This window comes from Protopterus annectens, chromosome 8.part0, assembly GCF_019279795.1.
Source record: "Protopterus annectens isolate FY-2018-M chromosome 8.part0, PAN1.0, whole genome shotgun sequence".
Lineage (NCBI taxonomy): Eukaryota > Metazoa > Chordata > Ceratodontiformes > Protopteridae > Protopterus > Protopterus annectens.
Genome location: NC_056741.1, coordinates 834,896,240 through 834,921,574, shown reverse-complemented (window position 1 = coordinate 834,921,574; position 25,335 = coordinate 834,896,240). Strand labels below are relative to the sequence as shown.

At 40.4% G+C, this 25,335-nt stretch overlaps 1 protein-coding gene across 2 annotated transcripts in view; it reads right to left on the bottom strand.

Moving 5' to 3' along the window:
- Positions 1–25,335, bottom strand: part of LOC122809086 (EBP cholestenol delta-isomerase) — a 100,098-nt gene that overhangs the window by 38,338 nt on the left and 36,425 nt on the right. For both annotated transcript variants that reach the window (XM_044080312.1, XM_044080311.1), the window contains exon 3: positions 17,127–17,163. In XM_044080312.1, the coding sequence (XP_043936247.1) occupies positions 17,127–17,163 (37 nt within the window). The remainder of the gene's footprint in view (positions 1–17,126; positions 17,164–25,335) is intronic.

The following is a 25,335-nucleotide window of genomic DNA, read 5'->3' as shown; positions in this document are numbered from 1 at the left end:
ATATGAAGGTCCCTCCAAACATTATGTTATTGGGTGACTTCAACTACCCAAACATTGACTGGGAAAACTACTCAAGCCCAAACACCCTCACGCAACAGTTCCTTGAATTTATAAACTCTAACGCGATGGAACAACTGGTCACCACTCCCACAAGAGGGAACAACATATTGGACCTGGTCATCACCAACATGGGGACTCTATGTTCCACACCAGAGGTAAACCCCTCATTGGTAAGATCAGACCATAAACAAATTTCCCTGGACATCCATATCCCATCCCCACCCCCAGCCAAGGAAATCACTGTAAAGAATTTCTCAAAAGCCAACTTTGCACTTCTCAAGACTGAGGTGGAATCCTTCAAAGCCCCCGGGCCAGAGGATAATACAGCCCAATCCGCAGAATCCTTTACAAATGCATTCTATGAGCACTTGCAGGAATGCATGGATCGTGCTATCCCAAATAAAACCAAGACTCACTCCTCCAAAAACAGGAGACCTGTCTGGTGGACCCCGGCCATAAATAAGCTATACAACAGAAAAAGGAAGCTACTACATGACAGAGCAAAATCCCAAAAAGGGAAGGCATCTCTGATCAGTATTAGCAAGAAACTTCAATCCCTCATAAAATCATCAAAGGCCAGTTTCGAAAGAAAAATTGCCCTAGACACTAAAGATAATCACAAGGCCTTCTTTAGTTATGTCAGTAATATGGCTGGAAACTCCCAGATATGCTCTGAATTGTTGCATAACGGTACAAAATATACCAAACCTACAAACATAGCCAACATCCTGGCAGACAGATTCAGCGCAAACTTCTCCCCTTCCCCCAAAGGAGCAAATGCCTATCCCAACTGAATGCAACCTCCCTGACATCACAGATGCACAGGTGAAAGCTGCCCTCTCCAAAGCAAAAAACACAGCATCTATGGGACCAGACGGTGTCCCAGGCTGTGTCTTACACGAGCTCCAAGAAGAACTGAACCCTCACATTAAGTCACTGTTCAAACTTAGCCTTACTACAAGATATGTACCCAAAGAATGGCGTACAGCTACAGTGGTCCCACTCCACAAAGGTGGTGCCACAACGGACCCCGGGAACTATCACCCCATAAGCCTGACTAGTCTGGTCTGTAAAGCTATGGAGTGTATTATCATGGAACTCATAAACAAAGACATTTGGAGCCTCCAGACACTAGACCCTACCCAATTCGGCTTTGTTAAGGGCAGATCTTGCCTATTAAACCTAGTTGATTTCTTTGAAACAGTTACCAAAGCCATAGATGAGGGCAAGGTAGTCCACACAGCCTACCTGGACCTCGCAAAAGCCTTCGACACAATACCCCACTCGGGCATCATAAATAAGCTTACCAGCTTAAATATCAACCCCTATATCACAAGATGGGTTGCAAACTGGCTCAGGGATAGAAGCCACATGGTCAGAATCACAGGTGCCATGTTCAAATCCAAACCAGTTACAAGTGGCATCCCACAGGGCTCAGTTCTGGGACTTCTCTTGTTCGGTCTATACTTCTCTGAGGTTCAGGCTAACACGGGGGGATTATGGCTGACAAAGTTCGCAGATGACTGCAAACTGGGGGCCATAATCAACTCTCCAGCTGACACAAGCATCCTCCAAAAGGGTCTCACAGAGACGGATGCTTGGTGCCAGTACCACGGCCTCAAGCTAAATGCTAAAAAGTGCATAGTCATCCCCTTTGGGAAAAACAAGGTACCCACAAATTACCACATAAGTGGTAATCCATTAAGTACGGAAGAAGTAATTAGAGATTTGGGGACCAACGTAGACAGTAATCTCTCCTTTGATAATCACGTTGCCAAAGTGGTTAGAAAGACCTTCTATATAGCCCACCTTATCACGAAAGGGTTTGCATCTAGATCAAGGGAGGTCATTGTGCCCCTCTACTCGTCACTCATCAGGCCCATAATTGAATACAATGCCCCTCTTGGTATGTACCTTACCCGATACCTGCAGCAAATGGAAAGACCCCAAAAGTACCTCACCAAGAGGATCATGGGCTACAAACAGATGTCCTATGCAGCTCAACTAAAGAAACTCCAGCTCTATTCAGTTGCTTACTGCCTACTCAGAGGCGATCTACGCCTGACGTACAAAGCCATGTCAAACCCAGAATTACTGGACATGCTCCACCTCAAAAAATCCAAGTCCCTTAGAACTACATGCTCCAGGGACTTAAACCTCAGCACAAAAATAAATAGGACATGCTGGAGGGACAGATTCATTTCCCAGAGGCTCCCCTCACTCTGGAATACAATCCCAATTCATGTTAGACATAGCCCCTCGCTGACCCTCTTCAAGCGAAATCTGGACGCATGGATGGGAAATCGCAAATTCACCCCTGGGATCTCTTCTGTGTCCCTGCTAGACAGAGGCACAGTAAACTAATCTTAAAGGGTACCTTCTGTGACCTACTTTACAGAGGCACAGTAGGCTAATCTAATAGGGAGGCAGAAGCCAAATACACTCTGGCTAGGCTTATAAATGCCCTAGGGCAGATAGCCTAGTATCTACCTATGAACCTATGAACACTTGCACCATTTATAAATGGGGAAGGTACAGCCATCCACTACACTGCATGTCTCTTAGGCCATCAGCTTGCACAAAGTAGACAGTGTGGACAACTAAGCCTTAACTCATTCTTTCACATCACTGTCAAGCACTTTCTCTATAGAAAGCTTTATTCGTTCTAATAAACTGCACTCAAAGCAAATCATCTGAAAAGGATAGTTTAACATCTTTGTGACCACAGTGGAAGATGCACTCACTCACCTTCCCAGTCTATACAGAACCAATGATTTTTGGTCTGACAGGTGGGCAGACGGATCTGGATAAGTAGAGAGGCCACGGTATCAGGGTGCTCATGAACACAGCAATGATTCTAAATGCATATAACAAGGATTATACTTCACATAATGACTGCCCTGGTATACTGCATGCATTCTACAACCTTTTTGGTGGGAAGGGAATGAAAACCAACTCTGTGGGCCATCTTCCTCTGTATACCATTAGTTTCCGAATCTCATAGAATGCAAGAATATCTAAACAATCCTACCTTGGCTTGTGATTTATTGTGGAGTTCACTGGTAAGAGAAGTTTTATTTGAATTTATATTTTAATTGTTACTGTTTTTCACTGTTTGTAGATAGGAAGAGATAGCCTGTTAACAAGATTTACTTAGATTCATATTTTGTTGTTTTACCTTTAATTTCGTTGTTGGTTGTTAGAAAGGGGTACGTTTTAGACCGGCAAGCTGTAGCCATCCCAAGGGGCCTAGACAGCTATAAATTCACACAAAGTGCAGAGAGGGAAATCCTGAGCATATATAAACAATCCTATCTTGGTTTGCAATTTACTGTGGAGCTGATTGGCAAGAGAAGTTTTACTTGAATTTATACTTTTATTTGTTATCACTGCTTTTCACGGTTTGCAGGTAGGAAGGGATATCTTGTTAGCAAGATTTATTTTGATTCATATTTTGTTGTATTACCTTTAATTTAATTGTTGGTTGTTAGAAAGGGATAGGTTTTAGACAGACAAGCTCTAGCCATCCCAAGGGACCTAGACAGCTACAACTTCACACAGACTGCAGAAATGAAAATCCAGAGCATATCTAAACAATCCTACCTTGGTTTGTGATTTACTGATCTTTACTGTTAAAAAGAAGTGCTACTGCGAGTGATAGTGAGCAGAAGCTACTTTATGCGATGCAAAGGAATTACAGCTTTTGTCTGGCTTGCAGAACTTGTACAGTCAGAACAACTTTATTGTACTTACTTTAGTAATTAGCTGTATATTGCTTGGGGAATTTTTCTCACAGAAGTCGATTTAAGTTCTCTTTGAATTCTGTGGTTACCGATTTTGATTATTCTTTTCTTTTGCAATATTTCATTCATTTGAAGCTGAATATGAATTCCTTAAATGAGTATGCAATCAATAATTTGCTAATGCACAAATATCTTGTACAGTGTAATAAAAGCTATGCAAATTTAAAGGTAACAGCTGATAACACTGGTGATCTGTGCTCCTCATGTCAAGTTGGATGACTTGCTTACCATTGTTAGAAGTAAATCTAGACTTAATGATGATGATTGCACTTCTGCAATTGGTACAGCTTGGAGAACTGTTGTTACATATATTAATGACTGGACTGGTGAGATAAATAATGTTAGGCAAAGAACAAATAGAACATGTTTAGGGAATGATGTATCTATTGTTTGTAAAGATCAGTCAACCCCTATGAAACAAGACAATGCCCCTGACAACTTTGGAATTCTGGATGCAAGTATTCAGCTATAAAAAAGAAAAGAAAGAAGAAGTTCACAGCAAATAACAAGGAAGAAAAAGAAACTGATTAATGTCTGCAAAGTAAAGCGAATGTGTAATAAAAAGGGCACTGCTTTGTTATGTAACACACAGGTTATAGGGAATGATAATATTTTTCCATCAGAAAATCCTCAGTCTACAGAAAAAGCCAACAGTTTTCCAAAAGAGGAGGTAGAAAAAAAGAGGCAAAGAGCAGGTTAAAAGTAAGAAATCAAAATTGAATGTGGAAGGATTGAAGAACATTACTGAAAGAAAAAAAAAGAAGAGAAAAACAGATGTTTACTACATGGCTCAAGCTGTGGATTTATAATACCATCTGGATGAGAATTTGATACACAATGAAAACAGTGGGATTAATAAGACTAATAGTGATGAAGATCTATCCTTCATAACAATTGATAGAGCAGATACTATTGCATTAGAAGTTGAAGATTCTTCAGAGCTGGTCAGCAAAGATATTCCTCTAATTGGAGATTCAATTATTAAAGGAACTGATACTTATATCTGCAGAGAAGATAATGAACATAGAATAGTGTTATGATTGCCAGAAGCAAAAACAGAAGATGTGAGATGAAGTACAGAGCTGTTTTTATTCATGTCGGTACAAATTATCTCATCCACAAGGATTCTCTAACTGTTAGTAGGGAACTGACAGCCCTCTTAGATAGCATAGCTTGTACTGGTGTTAGGATGTATTTTTCAAAAATCACTTACAGAAAGGACAGTCAGGTCACCGTGACTGAAAAGATTTTTGGGGGTAAATACCTACATGGAAAAATGCCCTGTTTTACACAATGGGAATGTGTAGAGTATCCAAGTCTAGTTTTGGGCACACGTGTTCAGGCAGGATGGCGTGCATTTGTCAAGATCAGGGAAGAGAATTTTTGCAGCAGATATTTTGCAATATTTGACAAAAACTAGGCAGAATTTTGCTAGGTCAAAAATTTAACAGTTCACAGCAACGTTTAATGTGTCTTTGATGGTTGTTCTTCCTTCTTTCCCTTCCCTTGCTTTGTGAGCGTATTTGCTGTTTTGTTTGCTATTGTTTTATAGGTAGCGGAAAAACGGGAAAGCAGGCACATCCTTCTGTTTCTCTGGTTCTCTCACCTTACAGAGCATATTTATGCTATAAACAAGGAAGATGAAGGAAATGCTGTAGCCAGACATATTCTACAGCATGGCACTACCCATAGATTTCCGTTTTTAGTGTTAGAGATAGTACATCGTACGTGTAGGCTAGGCAATTTTAAAAATCAGACAGAACAAAGAGAAATCAGATGGATAATTAAGATGCAAGTAGATAAGGGGTTTGGTCTCAATGATAAAGTAACGTTGAAACCGTTTTTGGCTGAGAGGCCATTAATGCACTGATAATTTTAAAAGTGCTGTCTTCATGAATTGTTTTTAAGGTCTTTATGACTTAAAAAGTTGGTTTATGTTATATACTATATGTGTATATGTATATATGTGTGTGTGTTTGTTTATATGTTATATATATTTTATAAATGATTTTTAACAGTTTCATATTTAATATACATGTATATTTTTTGATTTTTAATTTGAAATAATTTATTTGAACAGAACTATACATGCACAAAAGATTTTCTTTTGTCTTTACTTGAAATATTGATTGAATGAGGTTTCTATCTCTTTAAGAGATACAATTAATTGACTATGAAATTGATTCTATTGTTGCATATATAAACTGCATTTTTTGAGTTGTAACACATTAAAGTCTGAGGAAGCGTCCATCGAGACGTGAAAGCGCTTACTTAATAAATATTTTACTTGTATGTATTACCTGCTTTTGCCGTGGTGCTCTCTCTTTTTTATCTTTTGGATTTTTCAAAAATCTCTTACAGAAAGGATAGTCAGGTCACCGTGAATGAAAAGATTTTTGGGGGTAAATACCTACATGGAAAAATGCCCTGTTTTACACAATGCAAAAGTGTAGAGCATCCAAGCCTAGTTTTGGGCACACGTGTTCAGACAGGATGGCGTGCATTTCTCAAGATTAGGGAAGAGAATTTTTCAGCAGATATTTTGCAATATTTGACAAAAACTACGCAGGATTTTTACTAGGTCGAAAATTTAACAGTTCACAGCAACATTTAATGCATCTGATGGTTGTTAATGCTAGGAGCATTAATAATAAACTTTTTATTGGAAAATTTGCTTCGTTCCCACAAGACTGATGTTATTTTTTGTGAAACACGGTTAAAGAACAATGACTGGAAACCAGTTCTGTCATGGTGTAAATGTTTTTACTGTAACAGATATTCCAAGAAAAAATTAGGTGGAGGTGTTATAATAGGGATTAAAGATAGTTATGAGACCTGTGATTATTACATATTCAATGTTAACACCAATACTACAGACCATGTAACTGCGACAATAAAGAAAACCCCAGAACATATAACAATTGTTGAAGTGTATAGACCACCAGAGTCAAGTGCAGATGACCTAGAGGAATTCATACATTTCTTGCATGAAACACAGGAGGGAAAAATAATATTAGCTGGGGACTTAAATTTACCAGAAGCAGACTGGAACAATATTGATTCAACAACATTAGTAAGTAAATTATTCACAAAGTATATTCAGGAACAACAATTGCTTTAAATTGTAAATAAACCTACTAGGGGACGGAATATACTAGACATTATTTGTGTTCCTAAAGAAATTACTCTTACTTCAAGTCAAGTTTTACCACCGTTGATGTGCAATGATCATGGGGTTATAAAGGTTAATTTGTTGCTAGATAATTCTGCCAAACTGAAATCTAAACCAATGCACAGAAGGTTAGTTACAGACTATATGGAAGCAGAACAGTCACTATGTAAAACTAAATGGAGTGAGGTATTCAGTGGAAAAACTGCAAATGGAATGTGGAAAGTTTTGAAAGATAAATTGCTTGAGTGCAAAAAAATGTTTAACATCAGGATCTAGGCATACAATATATTTCCATAATTATATTTCCATAAAAACAAGATATCTGATTAAGGTGAAAGACAAAAAAATATAAGAAATGGAAGAGAGGTCGAACTACAGCTTTGAAAACTGAAATAAACAAGCTGGACAAACAGATTAAGCATAATGTGAGACAAGATCAAGAAAATTTTGAAGAAATTTATATAAAGACATTAAATGTAATAGGAAACCTTTTTATAGACACATAAGATGTGGAAGGAGTAAAGACATACAAATTGATTGTGTGCAGATTCTAAAATTTATTCTCAGACACAACAGATTATAGATACATTTACAAAATCCTTATGCAAAAAAGTTTGGCTCCACAAAAGGGGTGATAAGCTGTCCTAGTGACATCCAGGTAACCTCAGATACTGGAATCAAATTAGATAATATTGAAAAAGAACTGTGTAAACTGAATCTAAACAAAGCACAGGGAGGAGACAGAATTAGTAACAATGACTCGAGAACAATTCAGCAAGAACTTATGGTTCCATTATATCTATTACTTACTAGGTCGTATCAATATGGGAAGATTCCTCAAGATTAGAGACATGTGCTTATTAAACCTGTCTTTATGGGAAAGGGGAGTATGACAAACCCAGATCAGATAGATAAAGTCTACTTTCATGTTGTGGAAAAATAATGGAGAAGGTAATATTAGATAAGTTATTGTCAGAATTGGATAGGTTGGGACTTGAAACCATATATCAGCATGCATATGTTGAAAACAGATCTATTACCATCTGTAACATGATGTTCTATAACAATATAATAACAGTTATGAATGAAAAATTGTGCTGTGATATAATTTATATAGATTTAACTTCAGCATCTGACAGGGTCATACACAAAACACTGATCAATAAATTAGAACAACTAGATATTGATGTACTCTTGATAAAATGGATAGCTGTATGGCTTACAAATAGGACATGGCAAGTATCATACAGCAACTGGACAGGTGAAATCCTTAGTTATAGTCAGGGTGTCCCACAGGGCTCTGTACCAGGCCCTTACTTGTTTAGATTGTATCTTTCAGACCTAACTTTTTCATCTGAGGTGTTCTACAGTCTACACGCAGGCGACCTGAAATTGGGTAAAATGATTACATGTGTTACAAATAAGGCATGTCTGCAAAATAACTTGACTAAATTGACCATTTTGGCACAGGAAAATAATATGCTGATAAATACATCAAAAACTAAACATATGAGATTTGGGAGACGAACTGAAAGGTGAATATTTAATACAGCATACAGTGATGGAAACTATTTAAAAACCTGGGTATACTGGTAGATCCAGCTATAAGTTTTTCTAATCATATCAACCAATAGGTTAATGATCGGTATAGAACTATAGGTTGTATACAAAGATGTATAAAGTGTAAGAAATCAAAAATGATGACGTCATTGTTTGTTACATTAGACCCAAACTTGAGTATGGAATAACAATATGGAAACCCTATAAGAAAACAAGCATGAGTAAACTGGAAAGAGTACAGCGGAAATATACCAAGGGCATCGATGGATGTGAAAATTTAAGTTATTATGAATAATAAGACTAAAACATCTAAACTTTTACAGTGTTTCTTACAAACATCTAAGAGGAGATCTTATTCAGGTACACAGGGCATTTAGACACGGGTCTATATCAGAAGACTGAAGTTTCAAAACTTTGAATCTGATATGGTTGACACCATATGATCGAAGTCTTGAAACTTCAAATCTTTTAACAGAGATCCCCGTACAGAGCGGAAAGGGAAGATCTCACTTTTCTGCACTGTAGTGCGAGCTCAGAGTTAGTATATTTAAGTAGCGGGGGTGTGGAGGATGAAGCCCCCCACATGGGGGGTACACGGGGGCATGCCCCCCTGCTTAAAATGTTTACATGATTTGTTTTTGTAGGTTGTTGTGTTTTATTACATTTTCAATGCATCAAGACTTTGATTATATGGTGTCGACCATATCAGATTCGAAGTTTTGAACATTCGATAATGTAATATAGACCCTTTAGAGACAACTACCTCTGGGAATGTTTAGGGCTATCAAAAAGTACTAGAGAACCATCAGACAACCTATGTAGAAGATTCTACAGAAGTGTACTAATTGGTTCTCTGACAGAGTAGCTTACACATGGAACAGACTACCAAATTACATTAAAGCAACTACAAGTTTGGATATTTTTAAGAACAGCCTGGATGTACATTATTTGAACAAGTGTTTTTGTATATTTGCAAGCTAGAAGGGCATTAATGCCAGTGCTTGAAATATTTGTATGTATGTATGCACATCAAAAACTGTCAGATAGTGGAGTCACAGGAGCCAGACAGGATGGCATCTACTCTACTGTAAGCTGGATCAGCATTTGTCTAGAATGTGTCATCACAACAGACACCTGTACAGAGATTTCAAGTAAGAGTATAATCAATCTGCAGCTCTGATGTCTGGTCAGAAACTAAGCATCCAGCCTCCTGAATCAAGTAGTTCTGAAGAACTTGTCTACGCAGGCTTCTGGTGGCACCTTTAAACTTCCTACTGCAGATAAAACATCTCTGGTGCACAATGAGATGAACAAACAAATTTAACAGCTGTATAGTCTTTTTCCCAACAAGGCCATTTTTTGTGTGATGCTATGGCCACATAAAGGCAAAGGTCCACATGAAATATTAACTGGAACAGACAAGATCTCTAAACAAAAGCATGCCAAGTATGGAGGGTGAAAGAACAGTAACTTTAATTATTGTAATAGAAACAGGAGTACAAACCCTACATACTACTAGTTCTAAAAATCATGTATGGAGTATCACTGATAAAGTTTTTAAAACATTCTGGAAGAAGAAATCACACAGGATGCAGTAATGCTACATGAAGTGAAAGCATTATTTACGTCATAAGTGTAAACCCCCCTCCCTCTTCATAGGACCATACGGTTAAAAAAAAAGATGATTTACAACAATTTGGCAAGTACAACAGTAGAAATCAACATCAATTTTATTAAGTTAAAAAAGTACTGCTACTGTTGGAGCACCCAATGCAGTATACAAATTACAACATGAAACTGTGGCTAAATTATATACATCTAACAAACCTCATCTGGATCTAGCCTCTGTTTGAATGATAAAACTTCCTCATATACTACATGCCAGAAGTCATCTATACAACTAGTGATCCTAGGATAAACTCCAAAACAGAAATTTGTGCTCACCTTTTACGGAAGTTACTGTGCAGTAACATATACAAATACCGGTGTAAGATCATGGATAAGTATCATGCAATCAGTTTGTAAACCATTACAAGCTTAGCCAAAAGCACATATTCAAAAGTTTCCTCCAACCATAAAGAAGGCACTACAAGAGGGAGAACTGAAAACCATTCATTCAATTAACCAGATTTACCTTGAAGGTGGCAAGGGGGCTACTCATAACACTCAAATTTTTTGCTCAAGAATTCTGGAAAAACTAAAAAAAAAAAAATTAATAGGGGGGACAAAGGACCAAAACCAGGTACAATTTTAAAATATTGCTCTAATTTGTATTATTAGAACAGGTTTTGCATCAACATGTATATGAAACTGTCTGGCATTATTGACTGACTATCCTCTGTGATTCACCAGAAAATTAGAAGAATTTACAAAGAAGAGGGCAAAAAGTTTAGACAAAATAAGTGACATTCTACAAAATTCTGGACAGTTGAGAGGCATGGCTGCTAGTCTGTTTGACATTTGGTGAAATGTGTTCCAAAGACACAAACAGATCAAGTAAAAGACTCCACATACGTTACATATTCTTATTAAAATACTGTTTTCTCAGAGCAGTTGTTATCATCTCAATTACAACATCATAGGTACTTTTCTGTCAACCTACTCAGCCAGTCAAGTACAAATTCTACAGCAAGAGATACAATCCTACAGGAGACGATTTACAGAAAGTATTTCATGGACTGTAGCAAAAGGTCAAACCAGCTTCTATTATTTCACTCCTTACAATTTGCTTACCTTCAAGACTATATCGCACCTTCTAGTTAGCAGCTTTAAGCAACAACATAAACATAGCCAATCTGTCAAAAAAATAAAGTCTAGCAAACGTCTTCCTATAACAGTAATTTGTTCTTCTCTTTAAGGAGACCCTCAGTGTACAAAAAGTACAGTTTTGTACCTACCATAAATGTAGATGTTCGTGTTGTAACAGCTGCAGTAATCACAGGATGGGTTCTCTGCCATCAGGCGTCCCTCGGTCAATTCCAAAGTCTAGGTCCGCGTCGATTGTTGTCGCTTTTCCTGACGCCACGAGGAGGGGGGGTATATAAGACAACGAGCCCACGCCCTTTTTTTCGCCATTTTCTTGCTGGCCCCAGTCAGAAGGAAGGCAATACATAAATACATATAAATTATATATATATATATATATATATATATATATATATATATATGCAAAATCATATAATGCAAGCAAATATACTATAGACATATACTATAGAAGGATAACTATGATAGGTTGTAAGGCCCCAGGCCTTTACAGTAGGGTGGGAAGGAGGGGAAGGAGGGAGGTAGGTTCGAGGTATTACTACTAGTAGCACACAATATCTACATTTATGGTAGGTATTATGTTCTACTATGGGCATCAGTGATACAAGCTGCAGGATGGTCAGACAGAGTAATACGGGAGGGTGGTAGTGGGTAGGAACTCGGATGAGCCAGGAGCCAGAATGCCCCACAGCAGTGGCAAAGCCTGCTCCCACTTTTGTGGCGGAAAGGCAAAGGTGGTAGTTTTTTTGTAGAAGGCGCAGTACTCCAAGTGGCTGCCCCCAAAATTAGTGGTACTAACTCCTCTGAGGAAGGCTGTAGAGTAGCTACTGCTGAGTGGAGCTGTAGAGGATGCTGTGGCCTTGGTGGGATAGGATCTGATGCCACAAGGGACAGATTTTCCATATTAGGAGTAACAAAACCGTATGCAGTGGCTTCCCTTTTTTGAGCTGGCAGCATAGGACACAAAAAGTTATCTGGTCTGATTTCTGGAAAGACAAAGTTGTAATGACGAATAATCTACGGTGTGTCATGCCAGAGTAAAGAGTGTGTTGTCTTTGTTGTGTTTGAGCCTTTTGGTTGTAGGTATTTGTAAGGGGTAAGCTTAAGGTAAGCCTGACCCCACTTTAGGCAGTAAATGACGGGTGGGTTCAAGGGAAACCCTGTCGACCTGATGGAAGAAAAAAGGGCTGCACAGCCATGAGGGCTAGGTAGTTCCAAAAACCTCAATGAGGTTGAATAGCCATAAGGAAGGGTTGTTTCATGATAAATATTGCAAATCTGTTGAGGCAGCTGGTTCAATTCAAAGGGGTTAACATTTTCTGGTTTCTAGAATGCAATTAAGATCCCAGGCTGGTATTGGTGGTTTCCGGTATTCTCTTATCTTTGAGAACTGTGAGGTCTTTGGGTCTTAGTGAGGGTGAGAAGTTGGGTGTCTGTATTGGATTTGCGGCAGGAATTTGCATGGATTTTATGGAGAAAAATGAAAGTCCACTGTTCAGCAGCTCAGCTAGATACTGTAATACCCATTCAGTTTTCCAGTTTCTAGGTCCCATTTTTTCCTTGAGCTTTTTCGCTTTCCCCATTTTTTTTCTAAAAGCTTTTCTAGATTATAGGCCAGCTGACTGCCTCCTTTCTACCTCTGCAAGCTTGGCTTCCTGGGATCATTAGAGAAGCTGACATGTTGGTGAGATTGGTTAGGCCCGTTTTTGTGGGTGTTAGCAGAGTTTTTGGAGTTTTGTAGCTAAGTGGAGTCAGCTGAGGAGGCAGCAGAGGAGGCAGAGTGTAGTTGCCAGTGTCCATGCTAGAGGGGTGAATGAAAGGGTTGTCACTCAGGTGGCCTTTGAACTGCTAGTCCTGGTACCTGGGTCCAAAGAGAAACTCTGCAGGAGTGTGAAACCTTCTATTGAAGGCCTCTTCACGGAGAATGTAGATGAAAAATACTTTCCTTGGACTGAACTTCATTCATGTGATCTTCTTCATGATTCTATTCCTGGGTGTTGAGATGATTTTTAAACCTGGCAGATATCTTGCTATTATCTTTGTATCTGCGTTGAGGATGCCAAAGTTATTCAGCTGGGTCTGTCATATCTCATTGCTGTGTTCCTCTTTTGCTGCCTGAATTGTCTGCTCTGTGTGTCTGTCTGCTGCATTTGTAATTGTTATGATGCAGGATGTTGTCATGGGCTGCCATGTCTTTATCACTGCTAGCATTGTGTTCTGATTGATGTGAAGGTGCTGCTCCAGGTTTGGTGTTGTTCTTGTTTTGTGTAACCTGTGTCCTGGATGCAGAATTTCTTTGGATGTATGGGTGCGTCTGTTGTGATGACTTGATTTCTGTGAGGCAAGCTGCTGTTTTGGGACCATTTGCCCTGAATGCACCTGTCTGTGTTGTGCTGAATTCCTTTATCTGAGGTGGACCTGGTCTGGTGTTATTTGCTGAATTGTGAGGGCTGTGTTGAGATGTGTTTGTTTAGGTATGGAATTATTGTCCTCATTCCTATGTTTGCATTGGGGTTATTGTTTCACAAGATTGGTTGTGGTGAGAGCATCTGCATATTTTTTTTTGCAGTAAGCCCTCAACAGATGCCATGTATTTTTTGAAGTACTGATGAAGTTTCCTTGCAGTAAGCTGCCTAGATATGCCAGTATTTTTTAGTAATTAAAGTTATTTTTGGAGTTATTTTCTGGAGATGGTGTTGGCTTGGTTTTCTGTTTTGCTGTGTGTGTTTGTAATTCAGTTGGCGATGTACCTAAGCATTTGTTCCAGAAGTATGTGCTTTCTGGGTGTCCTTCAGTAAGGCAGAATCTTATTTTCTGAGATGGTGTTAGCCTGTTTGAAGTGTGCTTGCTGTAATGACTCTCAAGAGTGTACTCGCAAATAACGGTGCAGTAGATCTGCCAAGAATGCTGTGCTTACTGTGATAGCCAGCAGAATTGCAAAGAAATCTGAGATGTAGAATTGCCAAAGGCAAAAGTTGGGAAGTGCAGTGAATTGAACTTGAGGTCCATCTGAGGATTCTGAAACCCTTGCTCTGATTGGGAATGGGTATATGTAATTGAGGCCAATGGAAGCCAAAAACAGTAAGAATGCATGGTGGATGGAAGGAGTATGCAAGTATCTTCAGGTTTGGTCTTTTAGTTGAATGTGTTTAGCCTGGAATAAAAACTTTGGAAGCTGCTGTGAGTAGGTTAAATTCCTTGCAGGGTTCTATAAGTGTGAAATTTGAGAAGCTCTGTTGTTAGGTAGCCTGGGTTTCTTGATCCAAACCTCCATTGCAGACCTTGGACATGATATCTGTTTGACTGTGTACCCTCTTGGTGATCTCTTTGTCTGTTGCCTGCTTATTTTGCTTTGAAATTTGTATGGCCTCTCTTTTCTTTGTTATGTGATTAGTTTGGCATTCCCCTCTGTTTTTTGGGACTGGAAATGCCAATTTGTTTCTGTATCACTAAACGCAGTGGTTGCACCTCTTGGTGTTTGTTTTGAGACAATCTGCCTCTATATTATAGAGCCCTTTCAGTAAGGGTCTGTTGTGCTGGCGCCTGTATTTCTTGGGCCTGCTGTAGCCATACTGAAAGGACAGCTGGGTTTGATCACAATTTCAATGTCCACCTTGTGAGGCTCCCTCTGTGCTGCCTTTGGCAGCCTGCCTTGATTTGGCTTTTCTTTGTTTTTAGCTGTATCTACCTAGCAAATTATGTACCCCTTGCCATGCATGCTTGTAGCATCAGGCTAACTCCTGGCCACACGATCAGGCAAGATTTGTTCCTTTTAGTGGCATGTTCACATGTGACTGATCCTGTATTAGCAGCTCTAAAGTAGGCCTCTTGGCATCATCATCAAGTAGCTGTAAAGTTGTAGTACCTTGTTTTTGACTTTCCCTGTAATTATCCTTGAAATTCTTTCAAACTGAGTGGTAGGGGTGAGACATTTTATTCCTTAATCTGCGCAGAGCTCACGCTGACAGCAAAGCATATGAATTGCCATTGTAAGGGGCCTCACATTTATTCCTTCCGATTATATGCCAGGAAATTCACCTTCTAAGGATCTATGATTTTCGGAAGGTGTGGATTCTTCAGGAAGTCAGCCCAGAGACCTTAGTTTCCTTAATGGCTCAGGTCATGGTTATGGCTTTTAAAGAGTATTTTTCGTAATCAGCAGCCTTCTTCAGGCTTCTAAGGGACTTGAGGCTTCAGGCATTCAAGGTATTCCTCAGCTGAAGTCATCAAGAGAATCCAAAGGAGTTAACGTGGAAGTGTTCTGTGTTGAGTGGGCCAAAGAAAAGAAAAAGTCTAGGGAAGAATGGCTTGAACTTGGCCTTCTGAATGAAGAAGAGCAGGTGTGCAAGGTATCCCAAAGGAAAAATCCTCTGGACTGAGGATAGAAAAGATGGAGAGCCTCAGAATGAATCTTCAAAAGTATGAAAAGCCTGGGCGGAGATGGGCTCCCTCAAACTGGTAAATGTTTCCCCAAAGCAGAATCCTCTGTCAGAGAAAGAGATTAGCTCCTCCACTCTGGGTTGGGTGCCTGAGATAAGAGTAATTAGTGGAATCCCCATTTTAAAGAGAAAAGTGGGGGTGCTGGAGCGCATGGATGGGCCCGGACCGGGGGGGAAAGGTGGTCTTCTTACATCTTACCTCAGACACTGTAGGAAAAGGAGAATGAGGTCTTAAACTGTTAGATGGTGGTGGAAGGGTCTGTGGAGACATTAGGAAATGGAACGGCTACAGTGGCTTCCAGCCGACTTAGCTGGGCGGTCCTTGAGGTGGAAACCGAAAACGGTAGTCGGACCTGGCCATGCGTGGAAGTCGCCGGCTCATGGGTGGAAGTGTTAGCACTCACTGAGGGGACTGGTAACAGGTGTCTTATTGAGTACCGCTAGTAGACCGCTGGACTCTCGTCAGTGGTAGGGGCCTAAAACTGCGGTTTGGGTTCGAGAATGAGCCTCGAGGGTATTTCGGAATCAAAGTTACGCGGATTTAAAACTTCAGGTAACTCACCGATGCTTAATAGCCGATGCTTCAGGTGGTAGCGAAAAGCTTAGTTTTCGTGTGTCAACGGTTTTTCCAGAATCGGCTATACAGCCGAACGGGGAATTGCGATGTATGCTTACCCCACGTTTAATGCACAAAAGCACTTTTCAAATCTCGTCGTTCGAGAAGGCTTAAGTTTCATTTATCACTAGCTTTTGAAAAAGCGACTTCACTTCGTAATTCAGGAGCTTGCCGACCGCACTTGCGAACAAGGTCTGCAAGTGGTTTCCGATGTGCAAAAGACTGATAAAGAAGAGAGCAAGAAAATACATATAAAACTTCACCCTAACAATGGGCCTACTTACCCCTGACTGGGCACCCTCTGCAATTGCACTTCCATCACAACAAATGCAGTCCAGCAGGCATTCAGTGGGGATAACAAATGACTGATAATAGGAACCACCAAGCAGTGGCATTGTAGGAAAATGCAGTGGGGATTTCTGTTACTGTATTCTTTTATAGAAAAAGAGCATAAATGGTATATAAAAATGTAAGCATCTACAATGCTGACACCAGAAAGTTTGCAAATGTACCCTCATACTTAGTACCCTTTACCTCACAGAAAAAGAGGCAGACTTTAGGATGCTCAGTATCCCATCCCCCCCAACCCATGTCTAGTCCTAAGATTAGTTTGCTGGAATCACAGGCACAGACAGATGAAGTAGCAGTCTACTATAATACAGATAACAAGGATAAAAACAGAAAGAGAAAACATGTTAAATAGGAATTCTTACATGATGTATCTGCTATCCCCTTTTGAATATTCTTTCCCTGAAATGAAAAAAAAAACAGTGTCAGCTTACTGTGACAACAGATGTGCAGAAAACATGAGACTCATGGTCTACAGTTCAGCATGTATTTAAAAATATCAGATTTGAAGATAAAAAGAGATGCACCTAAACAACATTCAGTTTTATTTACAATGTGTGACAATATAAACAAGTACTTGTCTCTGTTCAATGTTAACTTCCACGTCAGACATGGTAATAGCAGTTAAAATCAGAATTAACAAAATTGGGATATCTACAAGATAATGAAGATTTGGAGATGGAACAGTACTTTTTTAAAGCTTTGTAAACACTTAAATAATGATTAGGCTGACAGTCACCTGCCAGGATGCAAAAAAACAACAAACGTTACGGACACTCCCTATAACTCTAAACAGAGTTCTGCATGCAGGAATTCAGACCAATTATTCCACAGGCATTAGGACTGTTTGTGAGGTAGAACTCCTCCCTGGCTTCAAACATGTTCTATGTCCAATAATGCACCTCTCCTGCTTCTCTACTTCTGGACTAAGCAAAAGAAAACACAGCGGTAGGGGAGGCGAGTAGGTTACTTTTTGAAGATGGAATTCTACTCACAAATTCATCATTCTGGTGAGTGCCCGTATACTTCACATGTATTACCACTGATCTCTGGGTGCAGGAAACAATGGGATAAAGTCTTTAGCTAACATCTCAAGAGCTGCTGACTCAAACGAACGTGCCCTTGATTTGAAATCCTTTACCTAGATGCTAGTCTAGTCCAGATTGTAATGCTTTTCAAATATGTTAAGGGAACATAAAGCAAATTACTGCAAACACATCACTCACAGAAAGAGACGTAGTACAATATGCTCTCAAAAGGAACCTGCCCTGCCATTAATTAAAAAAAAAACTTGAAAGCCACTTAAGCACTGCTTGTTAACTTTCTTGCCCCTGGATCCTTTGGGGAAGGAAAGGAAGATTTACATTTTTCTTACGGGTTTTTGTTCAATCCACACAGTACCTGAACTGTCTAAGTACCTCTGTGCCTTAAAGGTGATGCCTTCCTCAAATGGAATACAGCGAGAATGACTGTCAAATCAAACTATTGGGCAAATCTGAGCAAAAGTTAGTTAAACCCTTTTGCTGTAAAAGGCAAGGCAAAGTGGTACCACAGACAGTAATTTTAATTCAGAAACTCTCCTGGCCGAAATCACTACTACAGAAAAGATTTTCCAAGACAGAAACTTCAACTCTGCTGACAACGTTGTTACAAATGGATGAAAAGTGAGGCTCAATAGCGTAAAATAACTATTTGAAGGTGGGACAGCATTCCCAATAGGATGCCTAAAGAATAAGGCACTGCTAACAGTCATACAGCTTATAGACCTTGAAGGACGCTGAAGACTGAAGTGTTGACACACACTGAAATCATGGACCAATGGACTATGAAAATGAGCAGCTAAGGCAAGTATCAAAAATATTTGAAAGTTACTGCACAGGAACAGGTGCTGAAAATGATGTACACTGTAAGAGGTAACCTAAATAAAAAAATATTTTCCATTTTGTCCCTAGATGTCTACAGCCTAAAGGAATGTTAAAAAAATATTAAGTTCACTTTAAGAGAAAAAAAAATAAGTTATTTACTTACCATAATGTTCCATCTGTGTTGTCCATTTTCATTTTTCCTCAACCTGTGGCTTCAGATCCGAACCTCAGATCTGACTCTGCTGCGTTTTTATAGCTTAGGATCTGACTCTCGAGCTCCTCCCTTACCCACAATGTCCCTGTCCTTCAGATTATCTCAGATTGTGTTTGCTGCAGCTATGGAAGCAATACATAAAGGACGGATAGAGATCAATCAGCAGACAGACAGCAGATAAAACCAGGGGCTCAAAAGGAACAGCAGCTCCTAAAACACCTCCGCAAATCTTCCCAGAAGGGACATGGGGATGGGTGGGCTGAGGAAAAATGAAACTGGACAACACAGACGGAACCTTATGGTAAGTACATAAATTCTTATCATTTTCATTCGTTCCTCAACCTGCAGGACAGAGTGCCCAGCTACAGTAACCCTGGGTGGCCCTCATGGAGGGATATTTTTGAAGCATTGCAGAGCCAAAAGCAGCCCTATCTCTAGACACAATATCTAACTTGTAATGTGTGACAAAGGTATGCGAGTTCAACTAAGTAGCAGCCACACACATGTCCTCTATTGGAGGTCTAGACCAGAAATCTTGAGATGTAGACATGGGTCTAGTATAATGAGCTTTAATATTACCAGAATGCACATGAGAAATGCAGTCTGTGATCCATATAGACAATGTGAGTTTGGACATTGGCCTTCCCTTTCTAACATTGGGGAAGGAAACAAAAAGCTGACCAGTTTTTCGGAAGGATTTTGTCCTGTCCAAATAGAAATTCAGCTGTCTATGGACATCTAACAAGTGAAGAGTGTATTTGCCCCTGCTCTGGAAATTGGGGAAGAAAACTGGCAGGTTAATGACCTGATTGATATTGTTTTTGGAGGCAACTTGATATTATTTTTGGAGGCAACTTTAGACAAAAAGGAAGGATTTGTACACAAGGTCACTGTATCTTAAATAGGGGGGTTTGACTGATAAAGTTTGTAATTCAGATACCCTCTTAGCCGACATGATGGTCAATAAAAAGGCAGTTTTTCAGGAGAGAAACGTCAAGTCTATCTTGGCTGAAGGTTCAAAAGGATGTAAGATGAGCTTGTAACATCATGGTTAGGTCCCAAGGAGGAGTGGGATCCTTTATAGGCAGTCTAGGTAAAAAGGTACCCCTGAGAAAGGTCTTACACAACTTAGATGAAGACAGAGATGATGAATAGTCCCCAATGTGACAATATGTGATGGCTGCCAGTTGCACCTTAACAGTAGAAAAATTTGCCCAGCTTTGGAAGATTGAAGAAGGAAAATCCAAAACTACAGGAATAGGGGCTGTAAAAGGATCCAAATGTTTTTGGTGAGGCCATATAGCAAATCTCTTCCATTTACTTTTATACATGTTTCTACTACAAGCTTTGAGAGAATGTATTGAAATCCTTTGAACCGGTGAGGAAAGCTTGGTATTTCTAGCCATCACTGGAATTGCAGAATCCATGCTGTCAATTTCAATCCTGGAAGATATGGGTAAATCTGCCCTGATGGGGGGGACAGAAGATCTGGAAGTGGTTCCAGCATCCATGGAGGGCATACTATGTGAGACCAAAGGAGGAGGAACCAAATCTGTCGAGCTCAAAAGGGAGCAATGAGGATCACTTTGCTTTTCAACCTCTGAGCATTCTGAAGAAATCTGGATATGAGGGGTAGGGGACAGTAAGCATAAAGAAGACCTGTGGGCCAAACATGGACTACAGCATCTCTCTGCAACTGTCCCTGAGGAGTGATCAAGACAGAGAACCTGCTGCATTTGTTGTTGAGGGGCAAAGAAAAGACATCACAGCAAAGCTGACCCCACTTGTGGAAGATCATGTTTTCCACTGATTGATCTAGAGACCACTTGTGGGCATCACAATCACTCTGCTAAGCCTGTCTGCCAAAATGTTGGATTTCCCTGGAATGTGCATTGCAATCAGGAAGCGGTTGGAAGAGATCGCCCATTGCCAAACCTCATTGTGTCTCGACATTGGGGATAACATCTGGTTCCTCCCTGTTTGCTGATGTACCATACAACTGACATATTGTCCATTTGTACTGCAATTGTTCCTACAGGAAGACTGTTCTGAAATGCTTGCAACACTAAAAGCACTGCTCTCATCTCTAGGACACTGATATGCAAATTGGTCTTTTGAGTCAATCACGTGCCTTGGACCATCCAATCCAGGTAATGCCCCCACACCCCAGCTAGAAAGCATCAGTTGTCAAATAACGTTGGGAGGAAAAGCAAAGGGTTGTCCTTGTTCGACTTCTTCCAAGTGGAGCTACCACAGAAGTGAGTCTTTGCACACTCAGGACAACTTGACAGGATGATTCAGAGGGTAAGAGGGTAATGACCATTGGACCGCCACAGTCCACTGAAGTACTCTAATGTGTAAGTGTGCAGTTGGAATCAAGGTTATTGTGGCAGCCATCAAACCTAATGCTCTGAGGACTAGATTTGCTGGGGATATTGGAATGGCTAGAATTTGTCTGATATTTCTCTTTGTGGGTGTTCTTTCTATGCTTTTAAAGTGAGGTTTCTGTGCTCTGCTCAGGTGGCATAATCTTGATAGAGGCCTGTTGTCTAGGCTGGTAGGTTTGTTTGAGTTTCCTGTGTTTCTGGCAGCCATTTTCTGCTGATTGTCTTCATTATTATTGAGAGTAACAAAGCCTCCTGACCTTCTGTAGTACAAGTGATTGGGTAATAGCAGCGGTTGAGTAGTAATTTGATCTTCTAACTTTTCCATTCTTACTGGTATATAAACCCTGTGTCTTGAAAAGGTTGTGCTTGTATTGCTCAGGCTGTGGATTGTATTGCATTACTGAAACTAAGTGGAAATTCCTTAAGATTCCAAGAGCAGGGTAAGTTATTTCTTACACTTATTTCACTGAACTGCACTTCTGAAATGCTTATAACTGTGCTATACAGTTGATCTACTACATTTTGCACTGTTATAAAGCTTTTTTATTGTTTCACTGCATTTATGCACTGTTTTATACTGTTTTAACTGTATTTTTCATTGTTAGATACTGTTTCATTACTCTAATTGCATGTTTACTGAATTACTTAACTGTAAACTGCTTTTTCATACTGAGAGTTGTATTTTCTGTTTGTGAGTGCTCTATTCGAGCTTTTCTGTGAATTTTTGATTTTTTGAGGTTTCTGTGTTCTACAGCTAGAACTGTAATAGTGTGCATTACTATAATTGTCTGTTTACAGTTAAAAACATTCTCTACAGTCTGCTTGCTCCTTGATCTGTTGTGGTGTTCTTATACTTGGTGGCTTTGCAGTTGCCCACCCATACTGTATATTTGATCTGTGACACTCCTCCCAGTCTAGTGTCATTAGTTCATTCAATCTAATAGAGAACATTTGTGAAGGCCAACCCACTCAGATTCTTAACGTTGAATTAACTTCTGTTCCAACTTTCTCCATTTCCACTTTTACTGAAAAAAAAAAAACAATTCTAAGCTTGCTTCCCCCCTTTCCTGTGGCAGGTCTTGTCCAGATATGAATTTGCTGTGTCCAGGACTGTTTGTGAGCTCCTGAGCCACCCTCCCCCCTACTTAACTAGGGTTAAACTATTCCTGGCGCCATAAAGTCTGTTCTTCAAAATTTCCCTTGCAACTAGCCAGCTTTTTAGTTTTAACACTCAAATCTGTTTCTTTGAGCTCAGCACTTGTTCAGAACTCATTGTAAGCACTAAATAAGTTACAAATTACTACAGCACTCAACTTTCCTCACTTGTCTGGAGGAAAACAGTTTTTAGTACTTAATAAATAAGCACCTATTCAGGCATGTCTAAAGGTTAGTTCCCGGTGTTTTCTTCTGTCTACCTGATGAATCTGGGCATCTTGGGACAATGCAGCAATTGCCTCATGTACACAAACAACCCTCTCCTCCTACCACCCAACACTACGACCTGTGAGAGATGCACTTATACAGCCAAACTGGAAGCAAAGCTCTCTTCACCGAACACTGGACTAGACAGTCAAGAGGAGAAGGTAAAGACCTGCACCGCACCACACTCATCACATAGTCCCTCAAAACCTACACCACCAAAACACACACACACAGAAGTACAAAACACACACCTACATTCGTGGAGGCTCTCAGTAAAAATCTGCCCAAACAACCGAGACCTCCAAAGCAGAAATGCAAGCAACCTCCACCCCCCCAACACAACCCAAATGACACATAGCCCACATACTCAGTGTGCCACTCAACTACAACCCATAAGGCATAACGTACCCAACACTCTAGTCATAGATGACTCTATAGTCAGGCACACTGATGTTCCACTCACCAGGCTAAACAAGGAAAAAGTTACTGTCAGCTGCCTGTCAGGTGCCAGTATCCGCCACATAACGCACGCACTCAGGTCACTCCACAACAAGTACAAATACGACTCTGTCATTGTCCACGTTGGTGTGAATGACCTGAGATGTACCTCCCTGGACTACATGAAGAGACATGGAGGAGCTCTCCGGTCTTGTAGCCCAGGCAGGTATGACCCTAGCCCTGAGTAGCATCCTGCCATCACCCAGAATGATACCACAGTACAAGTGCAAAATGATTGAGTTTAACAATTGGCTAAGCTTCTGGTGTCATTCTAAGGGAATCCAGTATCTGTCTGCCTGAAATGACATGATCGACAGACCATGCTGCTTTGCCAGAGATGGCCTGCACATGTCACCCTTGGGATTCCGGATACTACCAAAGGCTCTTGCCACCCCTACAGTGCCTTTTTTAGGTAAGGTTCAAATGACAAATTCACCACTGTAACAGGTACAAGCAAGCAAAATCTGAGGGTAATGCTACTCAATGCTAGAAGGCTAAACCTCAAAATGCACTCACTCAAGGCACTCCTTAAAATGGAGAACACTGACATCTGTGCAGTGACAGAGACCTGGTTCAAAGCTGCAGAGAGCATCCCTACATTACCAGGCTATAATTCATACCACACCTTTCGGCCACCAAACCCGGACCGAAACACTAAAGGTAGAGGCGTGTCCATACTCATTAAGGATATCCACACCTCCAAGCTAGTTGCTCAGCATAATGCATCCGAGATTATCCAAGTTCAACTAACTCTGGGCAAAACCGCAATCCAGACTGTAGCTTTCTACAGACCCCCCACCATGCCCCAGGATTCCCACTCCTCTTTTCTTGATACACTGGGAAATATTAAGGTACAACCCAATACTCTAATAATGGGTGACTTCAACTACCCTACCATTAACTGGGAAAACTACTCATGTACCAACTCTTTTGCTCAACATTTTCTGGAAATCATCAATTCCAACGCCTTGGATCAACTTAACCACACCCCCATCAGGGGCAGCAATATCCTAGACCTGGTCATCACCAACATGGGTGACCGTTAGTTCCACACTGGAGGTCAGCTCCTCGTTGGTCAGATCCAACTACAAGCTAATCACCCTAGACATCCACATCCTGCCCCCCCCCCCCCCCCAATTAGGAAAACAACTGTAAAAAATTTCTCCAAAGCCAACTTCACGATTCGTAAGACAGAAGTGGCAAACTTCACGACACCCACGCAGATGGACAATAGAGGTACGACTGTTGAATCCTACACAAATGCACTTTATAAGCACTTACACAAGTGCATGGATCGTGCTATCCCAAGCAGAACCAAGATGCTATCCTCCAAAAAAAGGAAGTCACTCTGGTGGTCTTCTGCCATAAACAAACTCTACAACAAAAGAAAGAAACTGTTGCAAAAAAGAGTAAAATCCCACGATTGGAGGAACTCCCTGGTCAACCTCAGTAAGAAGCTGAGATCCCTCATAAAATCCCCCAAAGCTAGCTACGAAAACAAAATCACCACTAAATCCAAAGACAACCACAAAGCATTCTATAGCTATGTCAAGAATCTCAATGGCAACACTCAGATCTGCTCTGAGTTACAGCACGAAAATTACAGAACCAACTGATATTGCCAACATCCTGACAGATCGGTTCAGTGCTAACTTTACCCCCCTCTCACCCCCTAAAGGGCCCGCATCTATACAGGAAGAATGCAGAGTCCCTGTAATTATAACTATGCAGATAAAAGCTGCACTCTCTAAAGCCAAAAACACAGCATCCATGGGACCGGACAACATCCCAGGCTGCGTTTTACATGAACTTCAGAATGAACTGGCTCCCCACTTAAGCACCATGTTCAATAATAGCCTTGCATCAGGCTTTGTGCCCACTGAATAGCACACAGCAACAGTTATCCCACTCCACAAAAGGGGAGCCACCACTGATCCCGGGAACTATCGACCTATTAGCCTGATGAGCCTGGTCTGCAAGGCCATGGAACATATCATCATGGAACTCAAACAAAGACATTGGTAACCTCCAAACTCTGGATCCCACCCAGTTCGGGTTTGTGAAAGGCAGATCATGCCTCCTGAACCTGACTTGACTTCTTTGAGGCAGTCACCAAAGCCATAGATGAGGGTAAGGTGGTTCACACAACCTATCTTGACCTCGCCAAGGCTTTCAACACCATCCACTA